The following is a 20,978-nucleotide window of genomic DNA, read 5'->3' as shown; positions in this document are numbered from 1 at the left end:
TTCAAGCCATCCCCTCTCACCTTAACTGTGGCCTTCTTCTCTTTCCAGTCCTCCAACCCCTGCCATGCTTTCCTCCGTGCTCAGAATAACACCCGGAATCCCTACAGTGTCTGTCAGAGCCTTCGTGACGGGGCCCTTGGCTCTGTCTGCACCGTGTCTCCTACCGCTCTGCCCTCTGCCCGATGCTCGTGGCCGCTCTGTCCTCCTACCTAACATGCCAAGCACTCCTCTGCTTCAGGGCTTCTGCACTCTTTGTTTTCTCAACCCGAAGTGCTCTTCTTCCAAATATCTGTACGTTCATCCCTCATTTCATTTTGATTTTTGCTCAGCACCTCCTCAGAAAGGCCTTCATTATCAGGCTGACTAAAATAGTGCCTTATATCATTTTTGACCAATGTCGTGCTTGATTTTCATCAATTTTTGACATATTGTATACTTGTCTGTCTCTTCCACTCAGTACAAGCTCTGGGAGGGTAGGGATTATGTCTGTCTTATTTACCGTGGTATTTCTACACTTCAGAGGCATAGCAGGTGCCCCAGTAAATACTTTTTGAGTGTCTCTTTCTCTGCAGGAAAGATTAGAGCCTGTCTCTTCCCTCAATATGAGGCTGTGATGCCTCAGCACATTTGGTGAAAACCAAAATTACTCCCTCGTTACTTTGTCTTGTTTTGTTCTTCAGTGATTTCACAGAGTTCCACTGCTCTCTGTCATCCAGTTAAAATGTCTGCCCTACAGGCTGCGGGCCTCTCGTGTGCTTCTGGTCGGCATGAAAGGACTCGGGGCTGAAATTGCCAAGAATCTCATCCTGGCGGGGGTGAAAGGATTGACCATGCTGGACCATGAGCAGGTGAGCTGGTTCAGCGACCTCATCACTGTCCATTGCAGACTGTCATGTTCAGAATAAACACTGGGATATTTTGTGAGTTCCTATGTGCCCCTGCAGGGCTGTAGAAGGAGGGCTGGTCTTTGTGCAGCTGTAGCCTTTGGAGGCTGACAGCACTAGCACATCCTGTCTCTTTGTTGAGCCTGCCTGTCTGTGCAGTGGAATTAACTGCTCCCTTGGAGGGTAAATGAGGAGTAGAGGAATAATTTTCCAATTTGTGCCTATAATCACCTAAATAACTAATTAAAATTGCTTAATTGCCTCAGGACTTTGTTATTACAGTATCATTTTCACCCCCTATGATTCTGATGTAGAAGGTCTGGGATGAGGTTCAGGAATATATACATTTAAAAGTTATCTCAGGAGATCTTCAAGTAGGTGGTTCATAGACATTACTTTGGAAATCATTGGATCAGAGAGAATGTACATAGACTGCTTGGCATAGTGCCTGCCTGTATTCGTCCAGTCACTAAGAATAATTATGTGATATTTAATGGGTAATGTATTAATAGTGCCCAACACCTGTGTAGCTTTCTTTTCCTGTCTTGTCCAAGATGAAAATAACTGCTGTTTCTACATTCTCATCCTCAATAACATTTGTTTTCTTTCATAGAAAATTGCAAATATATGCAAAAGTAGAATAATACTTGACACCCCACTACCTGGCCTCTACAGATGCCAATATTTTATTGCTCTTTTTTATTTAACTTTTCCATTATATTTTTTTGGGTGGTAGTATTTTAAAGCAAATTCCAGAAATCATCATGTTCTTTCTTAGGTAAAGTACGTCAAAGATTGTGTTGTCACATGATATTGTGTCTTCTCTTTTAGTGAATAGGGTCCTGTCTCATCCTTAGTAACTGGTAGACAGTGTGAGGTGTAGGCTCTGGACCAAAGTAAATGTTAATGAAATTTTTAAAAGCTCACTTTGGGGTTGCAGGGGAGAAACAGTATCTGGGATTTTAATTTTTTTCATTTTCCTACAATATAAAGAGAAGTGTGGGTTGCCTAACAATATCATAGTCACAAATTGATTTTTACTTGAATTCAAAACCTTCTAAGGAAAAAAATCCCTGCTAGCCAGCTGCTGGATTGGCAGTCTGAACACTGGCAGTTTTGACATCTCCTCAGCCACAGTGCCCCCTCGGGGCAGGAACACCCTGCCCAGGAGACACTTAGTTGGCAGTGTAGCGAGTGTAAGAATGGAGAACCAAGGACGGAGGGTGCCCAAACTTTGGAAGCCCTTGGCGTGGGAAAGTAAAACCACATGGGGAAAGTGACTTCTTCATCTGGTTGGGGGGATCTGAGAATGGAGAACAGTGATAAAACACTGAGGGTATGTGCTGTGGTTCCGTCACCACCTTAGTACAGTGATGACTGCCACCAAGTGTCAGAGTGAACAGGAGGATTGTCATCCCTTCTTCACTATAAGGATTTACAGTGCCTTCTACCATAAGGCTTAGCTTCTCTAGTTTTCAAGGTCTAATATGGTGATTTGAAATCCTGTCTGCACTTCAGAATATTTGGGAAGTTATTTAAAAATATAACTTCTCCAGGTGAGTTTAAAAGTGAGGGATGATTGAGAACCCCTGGCTTGATAGAACCTGGACCCAGTCAACTTACCCAGCCTGACTCCCATCTCCTAAATCTAATAGTTCATGAACAGTGTGGTTGTTCTTTCTTAAAATTTGCTTGTGCTCTTCTTAACATCCCAGGGAGACCATGCTGCAGAGTGCAAAAGAGTCATGCAGACTTGGGCTCAAATCTCACCTCCTTAAGTTGGGCCAGTCTTAACCTCTTAGAGACTCAGTTTGCTTATCTATAAAATAAGGATAGATGAATTAATTCCTGCACCTTAAGAGTTTTTCATTTATTTTACATCAGTGAGCATCTGAAAGCACCTGCTGGGGACCCTGAAGTATTCTAGGTACTGTCGATACAAAGATGCACAAGATTTGGTTCCCATTGTCAAGGTTTTTTCGGAGACCAGAGCAGGCTACCTGACTAAGGTCATAGTAGAGAGATACGAAAGGCTTCCAGGAGTTCTCATCTGAGTCGAGTCTTAAAGAAGAAGTAGAGGTTTATCAAATTGAGGGGCCATGTTTTAGGGACAGGTCTTAGCAGTGGCACAAAATGGTGTGGTAGAAATAGAATAGAGCAAGCAGCTTGGTGTTCTTAGAGTGTGAAGCCCAAAGAAGTGGAGGGGGCGGGGAGCAGGTTGCAGGTAAGGTTCAAGTTACGAGGGCCAGCTCGTGAGCTGTGCTGTAACTTAATACTCTAGGTGGTGAGGATTCATTGAAGAGCTTCACATCAGGAAGGGGTGACCTGGTCAGCCTTGGGCTTACTGGAGATCACTTATTACTGGAATAACTGTGGCTGGCAGAAGACCCCAGAAGGCTGCTTAAGTTATTTAGTTGAGACGTGAGAAGGGTCTGAGTGATGGCACTGGTTTAGAGATGGTAAGAAGCACACCGAAGTGAGAAAGTGGTCGAGTTGGTAGAGGTGTGTATGGAAGCCTAAGGAAAGCAAGGAACACCTACAGCAGCTGACACTCGCTGAAGATTCTGAACACTGCTGAGCGCTGCAGTTGTAGTTGCTCATTAATCCTCACAACTCTTGAGAGGGGTTTTACAGATAAGAAAACTGAGGATGAGAAAGTGACATACTGGCTCACCCCAGGTCACAGTAGTACGTGGTAGGATTAAGACCCAGCAGTCTGACTCCTGGCACACTAGGTGGCTGCTATCAAGGATATGAAGACCAGGTTTCTAGCTTGGGTGACTGAATGGTGGGCTCATCAATTAGACAACAAATAAAGGAGTTGAATGTGAAGTGCCTGTGGGATACCCAGGAGGAACTGTCTGGTGGGCAGTTTAATATAAGTCTCAGACGGATCAGGAAGCAATCTGTACCAGGAAGAGCAATTGGGGAAATAGCAGCAGATTTGGGGAGAAACTAAAAGTGGCATTGAATTGGTTTATTTAGATGTAGAGGGAAAAGATGAGTGATTCTGAACTGGAATTTGGGGAGAGCCACACCCAAGAGGATCCATGTGGACTGGAATATTCAGTGAGGAGTGGAGGAGAGCCAGGAGCCGAGAGGCCGGAGACACAGAGTAATGCTGATGGAGCGGATTAGCAAGTGCACTGCTGTTACTAACGCCCTTGTTTTACATGTAATTCCTTCATACTTGCTCAAGTCACACAGTTAAGCCAAGATCTGAATCAAATCTTTGAAATCAACCGGAAGTATTCCAGAACCTTGTTGTTCAACCACTATGACCTACAGCCTCTTGGCTTGTAGCGAGATCCTTGAAGAAGCAGGATGGGATGGGTCCATGATACTATTGGAGGGCTGGTCTTGAATAGGAGGAGGACCAGCTCATTCATTTCCTTGGAGGCAAGATGGTAAGGGAGAGTGTGCTGTGGGTAGTTGCAGGAGGAGTGGGGAGGGATTACTTCTGATGGACCCAGTCTTGATATGTGGAGAAATGCTTTATGAACAGTATGGAATCTGTTATCTTGCTGGTGGATGTCAAGTGATTATATTATCTGTTTTTGAGGCTTCAGCTTATATCCAACATTGTGGGTGAAATCATCCCTGTGCTCCAGCACCACTCATCTCTCCTGCTTTCTGTTTTAATTGAATTTGAGTTCATTTCAAGCATTCCTAATTGTGTCTGAATACTCGTCTGATTTTAAACCACTTGTAGGCAGAAACTACATCTTTTAAACTTCATTTCTGAGTGCTTAGAGTTGGGCACATGGTAGGTATTTGTTAAATTCTTACCACTGATAATTATGTCATTTTGTTAGCAGTTAAAATGCAAGTGGAAGAAGATACCATGGACTTTTCTGTTTAGAGTGAATTTTCTTTATAAACACAAGAGGGTGCTCTTTAACCAGCAATGCCCAGTAAAAAAAAAAAAGTTAAATGTGTCTATTGCAGCTTCAGAAGGAATGAATTTAGGTAGTCTGCGTTAGGCAAATTCCTGCAGGAACAGTAATACAGTCACATGGCAGGTATCTCAGTTATCCTTTAAAATGGAAAGGTTCATTGTCTTTGAGATTTGTTTTCCTCCAAAATTCAAGTATTAAAAGAAAAATTATTCCTAGGTATCTCCAGAAGACCCTGGAGCTCAGTTCCTGATCCGTACTGGCTCTGTTGGCCGAAACAGGGCTGAAGCCTCTTTAGAACGAGCCCAGAATCTCAACCCCATGGTGGATGTGAAAGTGGACACTGAGAATATAGAAAAGAAGCCCGAGTTGTTTTTCACTCAATATGATGCTGTAAGTTCCATAGAGTATAAGATCTGCTGTGAAAATTAAACAAATGAAAGCACCTATAATCTAGGTACACTAGAGCATTAGGATCTCAAATTCTGAGCTTTTTCCCAAGTAAGTTTGTAGACTGTTCAGTTTTTTAGGGTTACTTTATTGCCTTAGTAGATTTTAGTCTTCCATTGCTGTAGTGTCCGTGCCTCGTTAGCTTGTTGCCCTAGTATGTTGAATGTGTCGGTGGGCAGGGCCAGTCTGTCGTGTCTGCTGTCGCTGTTTGTGACTTGCTGTCTGCTGGTCTCTTTGGGCATGTGTTTCCCTAGACCACGTTTCATCACTGGTGTTTTGTCTTCCTTCCAAACTCTTTGCACATTGCTTCAGTATACTTTATTACACGTTTTCTCCTGAAAACTTAAGTTGGTGACTGATTTCTGTAGCGCAGCATTTTTTTGCTAGTGCTATCATGCTATAGTTTGTGTTTTGTCTTAAAAAAAAGCACACCTGATCTTGGTCTCTGTCCTCCCTCACATAGCCACTTTGGCCATGTTGCCATGGATAACTGGACAAATTCACTGTAGTCACAAGCCAGAGGACGCATATCCAACCTCATTTGGTTTCACTGCCAAGTATATATATATGCAAAGGTGAAAGGATAAGTTAAATTCTGTTTCAATGTCTGTGACCTTTCAGACGTGGTTCCCTGTACCCAGGAAAAGCTTAAACTTGGTTCACCATGAAATAGTCACAGATGACCTACTTGTCTTTTAAATGAAAGGTCTGTTACACAAGAGGTTAGAATTTGGGTTGGGTAATTTGTTTTTCCACAGTTATATTACATATGTGCATCTTTTCAGATATAGGCTTGGCACAATGGATTACCTATTCATTTTGTCTTTCTTTAAAAAACTCACTCTATTTTGTATCTCCAGGTATTGGAATATTTTCTGTTTGGACATTAGTCTATCTTCTCTTCATTTTTTTTCATACTAAACATGTTTGGTTAATTCTAGTTGTTCTTTGAATTCTAGTACTTAGAGGGTTTGTTAGAACTTAAGCATGGGCCAGTTTGCAGAATGCATATGCACAGGGCAAGGATGCCTGCCTGCCTTGTAGGCCCTGTTTGACTGGTCCTCAAGGGTTGCACACATTTGGCTCTGCAGGGTTCCATTTGGTCAGTTGATTGCATGTTCAACTGTGGCCGTCTCACACGTTTTATTTAAATTTAGTTTTTCCTTGGGTGGCTGCATCCTCTGAATGACACAAGAGGCACACACTTCTCTGTGAGTGTTATTTCAGTAGTAGACTGCCAGACAACAGTGAAGACAATTCTATCAAATAAAAATAACCTTTTGTAACTTCTCCAGCTTCCTATGTTCAGAAGAGAACGTGCATTCAGAAGTTACCTTCTTGACCCTGATCACAAAGCTTCTCCTATAAAAATGGTGTTCTGTGCAGTAAAATGTAGCCATTTCTACTAACTCAACCTACAATCACAACCTAGAGGCCTCAGAGCAACATTGATAATTCCACTGAGTGAATCACCAGTTCATTGTCTAAGTCTGAATGGAAGGTCACTTGGTCTATAACCTTTTCTTTTGTCCTTAAATGCAGATAAAGTTTCACATTGGAAACTGTGGAAAAATAATCTCAACAGGGCTTGCTTATCTTTGTTATCTTAACATAACAATCAAGCGAAGGGGCAATAAATGCCCTCACATTTAAATGTGACCTTTTGGGTCAATTTTAAAAACTAGTTTTGCTTCTTGCTATGGCTTATTTAGATTTTAATAGATTTAATACTTTAGAAATAATTTACATTGTTTTACTATCTTTTTCCTTTTTCATAAAAAGTATGAAATGTTTATATATGTTCATGGATTGGGGAAATGAATGGCTTTTACTTTCCAGCTGAACACATTTGGTTTGGGTTGCAAAAAGTGACAGTCTCTTAATTTACATTTTCTACACACTGAAACCTGCAACTTTCCTTTTGTCTTCTAACTGTTGGATCCAAAGAACCTGTTGTACCAGTTTGAATCTAGCTTTAGACATGCCCAGAGACACTGTTCATTATGATGTTTTTAGACATCAGGGCAGTGGTTCGCAATTTGCAAAACTTACACCCACCCAATTCTTTCTTTCTGCAGGTATGTCTGACTTGCTGCTCCAGGGATGTCATAGTTAAAGTTGACCAGATCTGTCACAAAAATAGCATCAAGTTTTTTACAGGAGATGTTTTTGGCTACCATGGATACACATTTGCCAATCTTGGAGAGCATGAATTTGTAGAGTAAGTTTTGGGAGAGGAAGGGAGAGCATAACATATTCAAAATGTATTTATTCACTGGTAGGAAATGAACCATTTAAAGCAAGTATTTTACTATAATACTTAGAACATTCAGAGAAACCGATTCATTAACAGTTTACTGAATACGTAGATTGTGTGTTGAGAATCGTAGGAGATGTGGCCCCTACCTTCCAAGATCGTCTAATCTGAAACATAAAGCAGAGTTCTTACGGCAGTCAAAGTACACCACGTGGGTATTTGACCAGTCTTGCCTCTAGGTGGTGAAGCCACGCTTTCTTTGTAGGGAAGGCTTGCTTGGATTGTAAACATTTGTTCCTCAGTCTGGGCTTGTGTGTTTCAGTTTGAGAGATAGTAAAATGAGTATGAGATAGTTTAGATGGGTAACACTGGAGTCGTGTTCAGCCACAGTCTACCTTGGAAAAGCTCCAAGGTCCAGAGACTGGAACAAACAGACCTTATTCTCTCATGTGGAACATTGAGGTTACAGACCTTGGTAATTCTTACATGATGGGACCTGCAGTGTTTTGAACTGGTAGCTTCTAGATGAAAGATGGCAGATGATGCCAGTAATGTAAAACTATATGAGTTGGGTTTTTTGGTTGTAATTTCTGACCACCCCCCTTGCTAATGAGAGGTAAAGAGATCTGGTATGATAGGTGAAGCTTCCTACCAAGAATCAAGAACTGCTTTCTTCTGTTCAGCTTCTCAGACAAGTCACTGAAATTTCTTGGGCCTTCAAGTTTCTTGCCTGTAAAATTGAGATGGGGGAAGGACAAGCATGTTCAAGAGCTCTCCTAACTCTGGCACTTTATGGCTTTCAGAAACAGTACTTCTTTGGGCTCATTATAACTGTGTAAAGAGGTCATAGCAAAGAAAAGTGGGCCAGATTATTTTACTGTGAACTCCCCATGGCAGAGAGGAGAAATTAAGTTTGGCTCTTTATGTCTTGAGTTAAGTGAAATGTACAAGGCGTATTGAGAATTTACTGTGCGCTAGATAGTGTGCCAAGCAGTTTATTTTTCATTTTATAACCCTGTTGGGATATTATTCCTACATCATAGGTAACTGATTTATCGGGTAATCAGTGGCTGAGCCGGGATTTGAACCCAAATCTGTCTGACTCCAAAGCTTTTGCTCTTAACTATCAGCCTCTTCTGTGAGCTAGTGAGGCTCTTTTGTTGTAATGGCATGATTCATGCGGTAGAACTCACTTCCCTCCCCTTGTCACTCTCTAGGGAGAAAACCAAAGTTGCCAAAGTTAGCCAAGGAGTAGAAGATGGGCCTGATACCAAGAAAGCAAAACTTGACTCATCCGAGACAACCATGGTCAAAAAGGTATGTGTGCTGTGGGGCGGGGCACAGGCAACTCCAATTGCAAGCTAGAGAAGCGAGCATGCAGTCCTGAAGGGAAGGGTCTGGACTGACAGGGCCAGTGCTTGTGCCATTAAAGGGGAGCGGCTGCTGCGTACTGCCAGCCAGCTGGTGCCATGCAAGAGTGTGGATCCAGTGATGACAAATGTGATTTTTCAAGAGACTCTGAAATGTTGACTTTTTTCTATGCTCTGTCCCACACTTTTTAAGATTAGCAGTTTACTCACGTTGATTTGAATTTTGTTTCCATCAACTGTGGCAGTCAGAGAGAATGTGCCTGTAGGACTTATTTGCTCTGTGGTCCACCAGTTTGGACCTCTGGTGTGTGGAGAAGTAAGTCCAGGAAAGACTGTTTTTTTGAGCTTTAGGCCACAACTCTAATACAAACTCTTTTTTTTCCAGATTGATAGATAATTTAGTAAGGACCTGAGTTAGGGGAGAGACAATTTAAACTTGAAGCAACAAATAACCTAAGAAGAAAGGCCTCGATGTTGACACGTGTTACCCAGTGTGTGTTGTTTTTTTTAACATATTTTCTGTTAGGGATTTACTCTACTGGTATTGGTGCAGTTATTTAAATCTGTTTCAAAGAAAGAGGAGTCAGGAGGGACTCGTCGTAAGGTGGTTTCTTTAGCTAGTGTCGGAATTCGAGAAGGGAATCATGCAAGGGGGGAAACAAGGTGAAGGGGCCAGAACTGGTTTTGCTGAACTGAGGAAAGACACGACCAAGCCCATATTTACTCTTTGCTTTGTAGACTTAAATGTTGAGAAAGAAAAACATCTGGTCAGAGCATCGAGTTAGATTTGCTCTAAAGAGGGGATTCTAAGAGTGCAGAGACCACAAAGAGACTGCAGAAAACCACAAAAGTGGAACTCTTCGAGCTTCCAACGAAGCTGCGTTGGAGATTTTCTTTTCCTTGCTCTTTATGTTTGTACTGCAATAGTTTGATGCTGCAAGTGTGATACAGAGGAATTATTAAACCCTAATTTTAGTGTCTATTCACAGGACTGTAATTATCCAGAGTGAACATTGGTGTTTTGGCCAAAACTTGGGTCCTTTTCTTTCTTCCTTTTTCTTTTTGAGGCCCAGTCAAGCTTTATCTGAATAGCTCTGTGAGTTCGGTGGGGGGAGATAAACTGTTAACTAAGAGAGGAGTACAAAAGCAGCTTTGTGGGTGCTGTCAATTTATAAATCACACCCTCTTACAAGTGTGACACTTGGCCTTGGTGTGAAGGGTTTTATGGCTTAAGGGTCTTCCCTGATTGAGGCAGGTCTTTCACATTCAAATAGAGAGAGCCCTAGCTTTGTTAGCCCTCCACAGCTGGAAGTGTCCTGGGAGTCAATTCTGACGGTGCCCACTGGGGCGGATCTTGAAGCCTCTTTGGGAGCCACTTTTATGTAGCTATGAGGAGAATGTGGGCAGCCAGGGCAGGCACTCGGTGGCCTTTGCTTACCATTCCTAGGGCTCTTCCGTCTTAGAGCTCTTTGTGCAGCCTCTTCCGAGATGGGGCCAGATTTGAAGGTATCAAAATATTCCCCAGCTGACATTGTTAGTCAGCTGTTTCACTTGGACAATTCAGGCCCAGATTCCAACCTCCCAGCCCTTACGCTTGTGAGGCATTCAGGGCATTCCTGGTGACAATCCCTGGGATTCCAAACCTTGTCTTTGTGCTGCTTCGCCAAGGGCATTCCAGAAGGACTGGGCTGAACTGGGTTTGGGCTGTGGCTCTGCCCCTTTGTAATAACAGGTTGCCTCACCTCCATTGCAGTGGAGACAGCTCCGTGATTTCCAAGTTTTCTTCCAACTCAAAACCTCCTTGATTCAGATTCTGCCCTTTGGCCTTAATTGTACAGAATAACTGGATTATGCTCAGTGCAGGCTGGGGGTGGGGAAGCAACCACTTCCTGTTTCCTGTGAAAGGTTTCTGGCTAGGGTTCCCTTCCCCTCCCCCTTTCCCTTAGGTTCAACCAAACTGTGTAAAGTCCGTTGCTTCAAGGTCCACTTTGTACTCCTAAATTAGAAACGATAAAAAACAAAGAGGAAAAATGGAGCTTGTGGTTTTCACACCATCTAGGAAGAGATGGCCTTTCTAGCACATGTGCCATTGTGATAAATACTGCAGAGGAAGATGCATAGCTCAGAAGTAGGTGCTCTGTAGTTTACTTCCTTAGGTGTCCAGGAGAAGTCATGAGACAGATTTTATCAGAATCAGGTCTTTGGCACAAACTTGATAAAGGCACTAATGCACATTAGATCCAGGAAGGAGCAATGATTTTGTGGAGAGGAAGTGTCCAGAAAGGTTTCTCCGAAGAAAAGTTTAGTTAGAGTTGGCATGTGAAGGACAGTTTGCCAAACATTGATGCCAGGATCAGCAGTCAGTCACAGGAAATAGAATCAATGAAAAGCACAAATGTAAGGGTCACAATGAGTCTGGCTTCCCTCACTCCAAAACAACCATCTGTCTGTGAGCTGCAGAATGCCTACTGTGTGCGAGGCACTGTATTGGGTGCAGAGAAGCACGTGCATTCTTGTCTCCATCTGCAGCTGATGGTGAAGCTGAGGAAAGGTAAATGGCCTGCCCCAGATCATACATCTGTGTAAGAAGGCATAGATGGGGGCAGTATAGACCCTGCCTAAGGGCACAGGCTTGCCTTGCGGCTTACAGGGTGAATCCCCTTGGAGTTTCTAGGATAATTTGAAGTTTTAAGAGGATGGTGGGATAAAATATGTGAAAATTGGGATCATTCCAATTTTACCTTTTACCTTGAAGGTAAAAGGCTACCATCACACTTCCATGTTGTTGTTCGTGTTTCTTCATAGTTAGAGGCTGCCAAACATGAGTAGGTGCTTGATGGCGATTACTCTCCATCAAGATAGTAGCTGTTTAAAAATAAACATAGAGCAGTATTTGTTCATGACATACTAAGAAATACAGATTTAATTTTACCTCTGCTTCTGAAATAGTAGGTGACTAATGTAGGCACTGTTAATACTCTTCATGAATCAGTTGTGAAATTCCACAGTTGAACAGTGATTCATTATTTTGATTCCCTCTTTCTGAGCAATTTGTTGACAACTCTGTCCTATCCTCCTCTCACCTCCAACCCTTAAAGAAACACTCCCTTTGCCTGACTGCTTTCATTCCTCCTCTTTGATGTGGCACCTTGATTCGTAATGCTGAGTGGCTGATTGCTGTTTGGATTGTCTGTCTCTTCCAGGAGAGTCTAAGCTCCAGCGGGGCAGGGCAGCCTGTTGACCGCTGTATTCCCGGTGCCCTGCGGGCCCAGGCCTACTAGGGCAGTGTTTGTCTAGTGCGGCTGTGGCTGTCTCACAGCCTAATGTGACACAGTGCTGGAGGAGATTATTGTCAATTTTTAGAAGTATATTTAATTAACTTTCTTTGTGATCAACTAAATGGATTAACCTTGTACATAGTTTAGGTAATTTGAACTGATCTGAGAGAACAGAATTCCAAAGAAGATGGGGACTTGGCCAGGAATATTTAGAAGTCAGTCATTGGGTTGCCTAGACCAGAACCTGCAGGCAGAGAGTTTTAAAGCCCTGATTGTCAGAATCGCGTGGTGGGCGTTTGGGGAGCAGAGGGATGCAGGGCGCAAACTGCAGAGTTTGGTGGGATGCCGACAGCAGGGCTTGTGGGTAGGACGGCCATGGAGTGTGGGGCGGGTGCTCGTGGTGCCTTACCTCACAGGGGAAGTTTCTGGGCTCCAGGGATGAGGGAAGGGGGTCCCTCCCAGCATCACAGTCCCATCCAGTCTATTGTCATACTTGCTTGATACTCAAAAATCATGCAACATCAGTGCAAGTTACGGAACATAACAATAAATACACACTAACCTGCAAACCAAAGCATTCCCAGTACTGTTGCACCAGCCTGTCTTCCTTCCCCGCCAGGGCTGCTGGTACGTTTGTGTGGGTTAGTAAGGCCCTCAGGAGGATGGAGCTAGCTCTGCTTGGCATGGTGTCTCACCACGTGTTTGTAAATCTAAACAATGGAATGAAACGTGAATTAAGTGTTGTTAGGTCTGAATTAAGAATGGTATCTCCAACTACCATGTACCTACCACCTGATTTAAAGCATAAAACATTACTGGTGTGGTCAGTCCCCTAGCTATTGCTTTCCAACATAAATAGCTACTGTCCTCAGTTGTGGTTCTCATTCCCACTGTGGGTAAAATTGTAATACTCCCAGAATATCTCGCCTGGTTTTAGTACATCTGCATATCAATAGGCGTTCAGAGGTGGAAAGAACCATGGCTTTAGTGCATTTGCATCATTCCTCAGGGGTAGAGAGAAATTCATCTCCATATCAATGGGTAATTACCTGGGCTACCAAGGGCTTATCTGTACCTGAGAGGTGAGGGGGAGGGCCGGTTTTGGCTTCTGCTAGAGCCGGAAAAAGAGTAACGGCCCCAGACTGCAGTTTATAAGCAATAAGCGGATTTTAAACTTTATTTCTCCCTTTGACTGGTTTCGGTTTTTAGAGGTATTTTGCCATGGGATTTCCTTTTCCCGAACTTAACACCCACTCATTTCTCTCTATAATATGTATGTATTTCCAAGTAATGTGGAATTGTTTGGTGGGCTTTTTAACTTCAAAATTGGCTTCCTGTTGTATGTATACTGCCACCTGCTTTTTAAGAGCAGTGTTAATGTTTGCAAGGCCATCCGTTTGTATTTAGTTCGAGGGCTTCGCTGTCCATTATGGTAGCCACTAGTCACGTGGCTGGTTAGATTAAAATTAACTGAAATTAAAAATTCAGTTCTTTAGTCTCACCAGCTGCATTTCAAATGCTCAGTAACCACAGTGGCTGTTGGCATCCGTATTGCAAAACACAGATACAGGACACTTCTGTCATCACAGCAGGTTCTCCTGGACAGCGCTGCAGGACATCCTTTTTTCTTTTAAGTTGTTAGGGTATTTGTTGTATGGATAACATTACTATTTACTTATCCATTCTGTTGATGGGCATTTAGATAAGTCCGTTTTGGCTGTTACACATTATGCTGTCAGTGTTGTGTGTGAGTGTAGATAATCTAGGATAAGTGCATGATTGGGAGGAAAATTGAGATATGTATGCCTTCAACTTTGCCAGACTCTGCTACATTACTCTCAGGTAGTTCTATTCATTTGCATTCCGAAACCAGCAGTATTTTAACAGTCATATCTGGTAACTTCACTTTTGCCACTCTGCTGAGTGAAACTGTCTCTCAGATTGGATTGTGGTTGTCCTTTGTGCTTTCAGAAACTATTGATTCCCCTGAGTAGGTGTGGAAATTAGTCCTAGAGATCTGTAGTTTTGAAAGTTGTTTCAATTCTTAGATTCAGCTTTATATCCAGAACTGTACTACTTGTTAGAGATAAGCTTGATTTAAAAAGTAAAATATGCCCACAGTCCCAAGTATGAAAAATACAGACCAAGTTGAGAAAGGGTGACCCCTGCTACACAATGATGACTGTCACGTCCCTTTGGTATCCTGTTATGTACGTGTATGATACAGTGGGAGTGCTGATCACTATGTGATGGTCCACATAAAACGCACGTAATGACCTCATATCTATGTACTGTCTTGTGCTTGTTTTGCTCAACATGTCTTCACAAGCACTCCCCAAATCTTCCAATCCACTTTGGAGAGCATGCGTTTAAATGGCTATAAAAGTTTTTTCCTCTCGTTGCCTTGCCGTAATTTATTGAACCAGGCTCCTGCTGCGTTGAGGGTTCTGTAGTTCCCACTATTCTAAATGGCTCCGCACAACCCCATAATTTGGTGGCTGATAGACTGTGTGGAGAATTCATCTTTTATATTTACTGTTGGGCTTTTTGGCAAATGAAAAGCAAGTTGGATACTCAGCTTACGGTGACTTATTGAAAATCTAGTCTCTTCAGTGCTGTGCCTTTCACCGTGGCCCCTGCCTCCGGAAGCTGACACCATTTGAGGAGAGATCAGTTAACAGTGTAAGAGGGCTTGTTATTTGTCCTGACTAGACTGTCAGATTGAAATTCTCAAGGCCCAGAATTGTCAGGGAAGAAATGGATAATGGAGAGGCCTGGGTCAGGCATCTAGACAGAGGGATCGGGAGCCAGGGGCACGGAGCAGTGAGGGAAGGGTGAAAGTTGCCTGTTTTAGTGTATTTTCAGGGGTGTGTGGGGTGGGTGCTGCCCCCAGCAGGCTTCGTACTGAGTGCTTACCTGAAAAGCCCTTCATTCTCTGTTGAGCATGGTTTTCTCTTGGTAAACCCAATGCTGGTGAGGTGAGTTAGGCAAATACCACCTTTTGCATCTGTCCCAGTACAGATTAGGTGACTTGGTTTTGTTTTATTTTTAATTGTTATGAGCAACCATTGTAGACTTTGTATAGTTTGAACAAAGAAAGGGATGTTAACTGGCGGCGGAGGTGGGCTGGAGGAGCACATGAAGCATTGAATGTCCACTGTGATCTGAGAAGGGCAAAGACTGGGGCAGCTGGGGACCTCAGAAGCAGTAGAAATTTACCTTTTATCTAAAGAGCCCTGCCATTAATGTGTCTACATTTTCAGCTTTCAAATTCTCAATTCCCAGGAGAAAGAATCTGATTGGTCTGGCTGGGTCCATGTGCCCACCTCTGGCTCTGTCACCTGTAGCTGGAGGGGGGCTACTACACATTACAAAGTCACTGGGGGCCTCCTCCCCAGATACCAGGGAACGTCCCTAAAAGTTGCAAGCCACAGACAAGCCCAAGAGAGGTAAATTCATTTGCCTAAGGTCACAAGTTACTGGCAGAACTGGGAATAGTTTTGCCCTTAGACTTGGGAAGGAAAAGGGCTTTAGTGCTCAAGAAGGTCCTGCTCTCACCTTCTTCCAGCCATTCTCCTTAAAGGGTGAGGATTCTGTGGGATCGAGGAGATGTGTCCACCTGAAGCCCATAGCCTTCCCCTTCCCCTAGTTCTAGACCACTTTGTGGGTACCTGGGACCCCCAGAATCTCCTTTTTGGACAACCCCAGGCTGGCTTTCCAGGCTTTCGTGGCTTCTTCCCTGATCTGCCTCGAGTGCAGACCTTGCCACAGTTTCTGCATGCCTCATCCTGAAGACCGAATGCTTTGGTGAGGAAGGACAGGCTGTATGGCTGCACTCCAGTGCAAGGCCTCTTGCACTGTGGGACAGAGCCAGAGGTGGGAAGAGATGACGAGGGGATGAGGCCAGCTTTCCCAGTGCACCTCATTCTGGAGTGTGAGAATTCCAAGTATGAAGCTGGTCTTTGAGCGGTTATGGAGAAGGTATATTTGTCAAGGCAGGAGAATAAACTACTTTATTTAATAGTTTGTTAGTGTGATTTATAACTAAATATGGAGACGTGATATATGGCTTTTTATTTGTTCTCTTGCCCCAGGACCTGAAAATGTTAGGGTCAGGCCTGGCTGAGAATCTAAAACACAATGCTTTTTTTCCTACTCCATCATATAGTAGCCTAATGAATCAGTGGATTCTTAGCATTGCTTTTAGCCAGGCAAACTACAAACATTCTTAATTAAAATCATGGTTGTTTTTGAGACAGTAAGCACTTCGTTTCCTCATTGTGTTGGCCTTCCCAGACCATATTGCTGATGTTTTGATCTGTGTTGTAAGGCTTCTTAAGAAGGGTCTGGCAGTCTGTATCAGGCACCAAGTGTCACTGGGTTGACTACATGACTGCCTTTGCAGGTCACACAGAACCCCTGACCAAAGGTTTGAGGGCAGTAGGCACCTCTTGTATACTAGCTTTTACAGTGGATCCAAACTCCAAAGAAGTGATGATGGGGAGGCAGAAAGCCACCATAAAAGCCATGACTGTTTCATCCCCACTGACAATTTGAACTTCCATCTGTCAAATCTCTTTTGGTCATTAGCAAGCTGTAAACTGCCTGATAGCTGATATTGATTCTTTGTTTTCATCATTTCTCTTAAATATCTGGGTGTGTGTTTGTTGGTGTGTATGTTTGTGTAACGTGTGTGCACGCGCATGCCTACATGGAGAGGAAGACAGACACATAGCTCTGCAGATTTGATGTGATTCTTTTCACTCATACACAGACTTCTTGAACTTAGTGAAGGTAGCTAGTACCGAGAACCATTTTTTTCTGAACCAATTGAGAGTTAAGGTGCCAACATGGTACCCTCTCCCATCACACCCAAATATTTCAGTCTGTATTTCAAACAAAGCATTCCCCATAATCACACTCCAGCCATCAAAATCAGGAAATTCAAGTGTATGCCTCCCTGCCAGCTAATCCTCAGACCCCATTCAGCTTTTCCCAGTTGTTCAATCATGTCCTTAGTGGCAACAGGATCCAGTTCAGGATGTGCGTGCATCTCAGTTCTCAGGACACTTTTAAAGATTATATGCCAGTTTGTAAAATATCCCTTAATTTGAGTTTGCTCATGATTAAATTCCAGCTACACGTCTCTGGCAAAAACACCACGGCACGGGTGCCTCCCATCTCAGCCTGTGGTCTGGTGCACGGTTTCCATACACCCCTTCACTGGGAATGTTAGCTTTGGTCAGTTGAGTACAGGTATATCTGCCAGACTTCTCCCTTGAAAACAACTCTGCTTTTCACCGTGTGATTAGTTCTCTGTGCGATTTGGTGGAGAGGTATTTTGAAAATGTGTAAATATCCTATTCCTCCTCAAACTTTATTACTTAGTTAATTTTAGGTCTATGACTAATGGATTCTAGTGTATTTGAAGGGTTGTAATCTCCTATTTTTATCCTCAAATTGTTCCAGAGGTAACCAGTGGGAACTTCTTTAAGGTGGCTCCGGTTTCCTCCTCCCATGTCCCGTCATCCTTGGAGCGCTCCCGTGTCTGACGGGTGAGATGTTTCAGGCCCCTCTCACACTCTCCCTGCCCGAGCTTTGAAACCAGCCATTTCTCTTTGTGGGAGTGGTGAATAGAAACCAGGATTTGGGTGTTAGGTGTGCTCATTGCTACCAGAGTTTCACTGTTTTTACACCTTCTTGGCGAATGTAGCTAGTTAATATTTGTATGTGCATATGTGCGCCCCCCCCCCCACATACTCACGTGTCTGCATTGATTTCCTTCTCTGTATATGTTGAAAATGAGTTCATGCCAGTAATCCTCACTACAGGCTTTATTCTACTTCTCTCCCTCTCTGTATTTCTAATTCTCTCCTCTGACAGTGAGAAACCTGGCTCCCCAGATTCTTAGTATATTTATTTGTTGCATCAAGTTGGATGTACTGTTGCTGCTCCCTTAGGGATGCTCTTACCTGCCCTGTCCCTTCCAGCCAGGTCACCTCTACACACACTCTTCCCTGCCCTTCTTCATCCCAACAAAGGGCTTTTGGACCAAATTGTTAAGGAAAGGGAAAGGAAAACCACTTACTCATAATTGTTTGTTCAAGATAATTTCATTAGCTGTAGTTCCTCCTGCCACAGGGCTTTTGCAGATGCTATTTCCGTTTCCTTACTCTAGAGCTTTCATTCCATCCCCTTGCTAGTTTTTCTTGCTTTATTTACTAGTATTGTCTTCCATTGTCATCTGAAGCATCCCTCTACTGAGAAACGTTTAATTTGTGTTTTGTTTACTGTTACAAAGAATGTTTTATTGAATCTAAGGTTTTGGGCACATTCTTGCGCAGCTGTACCGGTATTTCTGCGGTATAAATAAGGCCGAGCTAACGAGTGAGCCAGAGGGGAACTCTGCGTTTGCCTTTGCTCCGTGCAGGGAATGGGAGCCGCTTGCTGCTGCGCGCCCTGTGCCCAGAGGAGAGAGCGCTTGGTCAGTGCTTGCTGGGTTCTTGGGCTTTGGCTTCTTCTGGTGAGCAATAAACCTTAGCCAGTGACCTCCCTCCACGGGCTCAAGAGCTACTACCTCACGAGGTCAGGCCAACATACGGCAATCCCTGAGCAGCTTTGCCTTTTTCCAACAGAAGGAGGTCTTCTGCCCTGTTAAGGATGCGCTGGAGGTGGACTGGAGCGGGAACAAGGCAGAGGCAGCTCTGAAGCGCACAACGTCCGATTACTTCCTCCTCCAAGGTGGGTGCTTGTGCCGATTTCTGCAGAAGGGCTGCCCATGCCTGAGGGCCTCTGGATGTTGCCCTGGGTCGCCTTCCGCATTAGCTGGTTCTCAGTGGCCTCTCAGAATGTGCGAGTGAATGGAGGTGAGGTCCCTCACTGAGCTCTAATGACCTGCCCGTGACAGTTGAGCCTGAGATAAGTGTCATAAATCACACAACTTTTCATCACTACTTTTTCCTCTTCAGAGTTCTTCCTTGGCCTCAAAGCCAGCCTTTCTCTCCTGAAAGGTTTTTTTTGCCCTCTTACTGTCCTCGCCAGTGCTCAAGGGGTCATTTATCTAAGTATTGGTGGGCCTCTGTGTTCCTCTGCCTGGCATTTCAAATTTTTTAAATATTATTTAAAAAATAACAGTCAGAAACACTGAGTGCTTAGTACACACCCAGCTTTTTTTTCCCACATCACGTTCCTGGAGCCCTCTATGTGCACAGGATACAAAGTCCTGCAGTCACCTGCCTCAGGCCGCATGTGTCCACTCCGAGCTGAGAGAGTTACTGTCTCTGCAGAACCATAACCCATTCGCAGGGAGGCTTTGAGGTAGAGAGGTGTAGCTTTTATTTATAAAACTTGCTGAGCATTTTCTGGTTGCAGTAGGACAGTCTTCAGCCTTCCTTTCCCCTGGTCTGGGTTGAGAGCTGCATTTCCACCGTTCTTCCTTCCCTCTGTCTGTGCAGACTCCAGGAACCCCCCCCACTCCCCCAAGTCAGGAAAGAGGGTGGCTATGTGCAATAGTTTAAAAAACTTCCTCCCTCCCCCCAAGCACTGTATTTATTGATTTCAAAGAGAAATACGTAAACTGTATAAAAGTTCCTTAACAAGTTAGTAAGAGGATCAGATGAGACTAAACTTTTCCTTTTTGTTCTCTGTGAGTAAAGCTTCCCCATGCTAATTAGTGCTGTTAACCAGATTGGGGACCGGGAGAGGTGGGGATGAGCTATTTTAGAGCTTTAAATACCCATTTGTGTAGAAATGAATGGATCAAGTAGAAGTGAGTCTTGTCGATGTGAGGATGATAAGACTTAGAAAATGCTTTCTTTTAAGGACTGTGAGAGTGCCAACTGGAGGCAGAGCAGTGCCCTCTCCAGTCCAGGGCACAGGGCTTGGGCCACTGGGAGAAGCTATTGGCACACAGAAACCATCAGTAAACAGTAGCCGTTGATTTGCAAAGATTTTGGATATAGCCTGAGCATTTCTAACTGCTGCTTATAAAAGGGGTCAGCTGGTATTTGAGTTTACCATAATCCATGATTGATTCTCAACCATGGGTGATTTTGCCTGCCAAGGGACATTTGCAGTGTCTGGAGACATTTTTGGTTGTTACAGCAGGCGGGTAGGGCAGGGAGACGTGCTACTGGCATCTAGTGGGGCGCGGGCAGTAGTTTAGCTAAATGTCCCTGGCAGGATAGCTGCCCACAATAACTTGGCCCATGCTGTCAATAGGTCCAAGGTTGAGAAACCTTGATCTAACCCTTCGCAGTTTCCAGAGGATTTTCTCCATCCAATCATCAGAGTGCTGTCCCCATTTGGTTTCTTGACATAAGGAAACAGATCCAGAGAGGCTCTGTTTTTACCTATGAGGACGCAGATAGTCGATGGCCAAGGAAGCAGGACCCGAACAGCTCAGGTCTGTGAAGTGCGATTCATTGAATACTGTGTGAGATACCAGCTGGTAATAGCATCCCTGCTCCATTTGAGGTGCTCTGTGGGTATGAGCTCATTGGATCCTCACCACATGCATATGAAGCTGTACCCCCATTTATATGTTTTAAAAGACACAGACTGGTGAAGGCGCAGGCCTATGTCATCCCTGCCCTCAGGAGCCCATCGAGAAGGAGAGGCAAAGCTAACACCTGGAAAGTGTGGGCAGAGTGTGTGTTTAATCCAGGTGCTGCTGACCATCACCACCAGAGGTTACAAGAGGCTGAGGGAGTGGACAGGTCATGAGGAAGCAGCAGCAGCCTTTGTGTTACACCCTGTATGGCAGGCCGTGTTGCATGGTTATTCAGAATGGGAGCTTTGGCATCAAAACAGACCTGGCTGTCAGTCCTGGCTCTGTTTATTTT

At 43.9% G+C, this 20,978-nt stretch overlaps 1 protein-coding gene across 4 annotated transcripts in view; it reads left to right on the top strand.

Annotated features, from left to right (window-relative positions):
- Positions 1 to 20,978, top strand: part of SAE1 (SUMO1 activating enzyme subunit 1) — a 61,618-nt gene that overhangs the window by 10,312 nt on the left and 30,328 nt on the right. For 3 of the 4 annotated variants that reach the window (XM_017663210.3, XM_073226845.1, XM_073226846.1), the window contains exons 2-6: positions 737 to 848; positions 5,000 to 5,173; positions 7,309 to 7,451; positions 8,705 to 8,804; positions 18,771 to 18,876. In XM_017663210.3, the coding sequence (XP_017518699.1) occupies positions 737 to 848; positions 5,000 to 5,173; positions 7,309 to 7,451; positions 8,705 to 8,804; positions 18,771 to 18,876 (635 nt within the window). Of the gene's footprint in view, positions 1 to 680; positions 849 to 4,999; positions 5,174 to 7,308; positions 7,452 to 8,704; positions 8,805 to 18,770; positions 18,877 to 20,978 lie in introns of all 4 variants that reach the window. The other variant, XM_073226847.1, reaches the window with a different exon arrangement.

Source organism: Manis javanica, chromosome 17 (genome assembly GCF_040802235.1).
Source record: "Manis javanica isolate MJ-LG chromosome 17, MJ_LKY, whole genome shotgun sequence".
NCBI classification, from domain to species: domain Eukaryota; kingdom Metazoa; phylum Chordata; class Mammalia; order Pholidota; family Manidae; genus Manis; species Manis javanica.
Note: the sequence above shows the minus strand (reverse complement) of the source record. Positions and strands in the feature narration are given on the sequence as shown.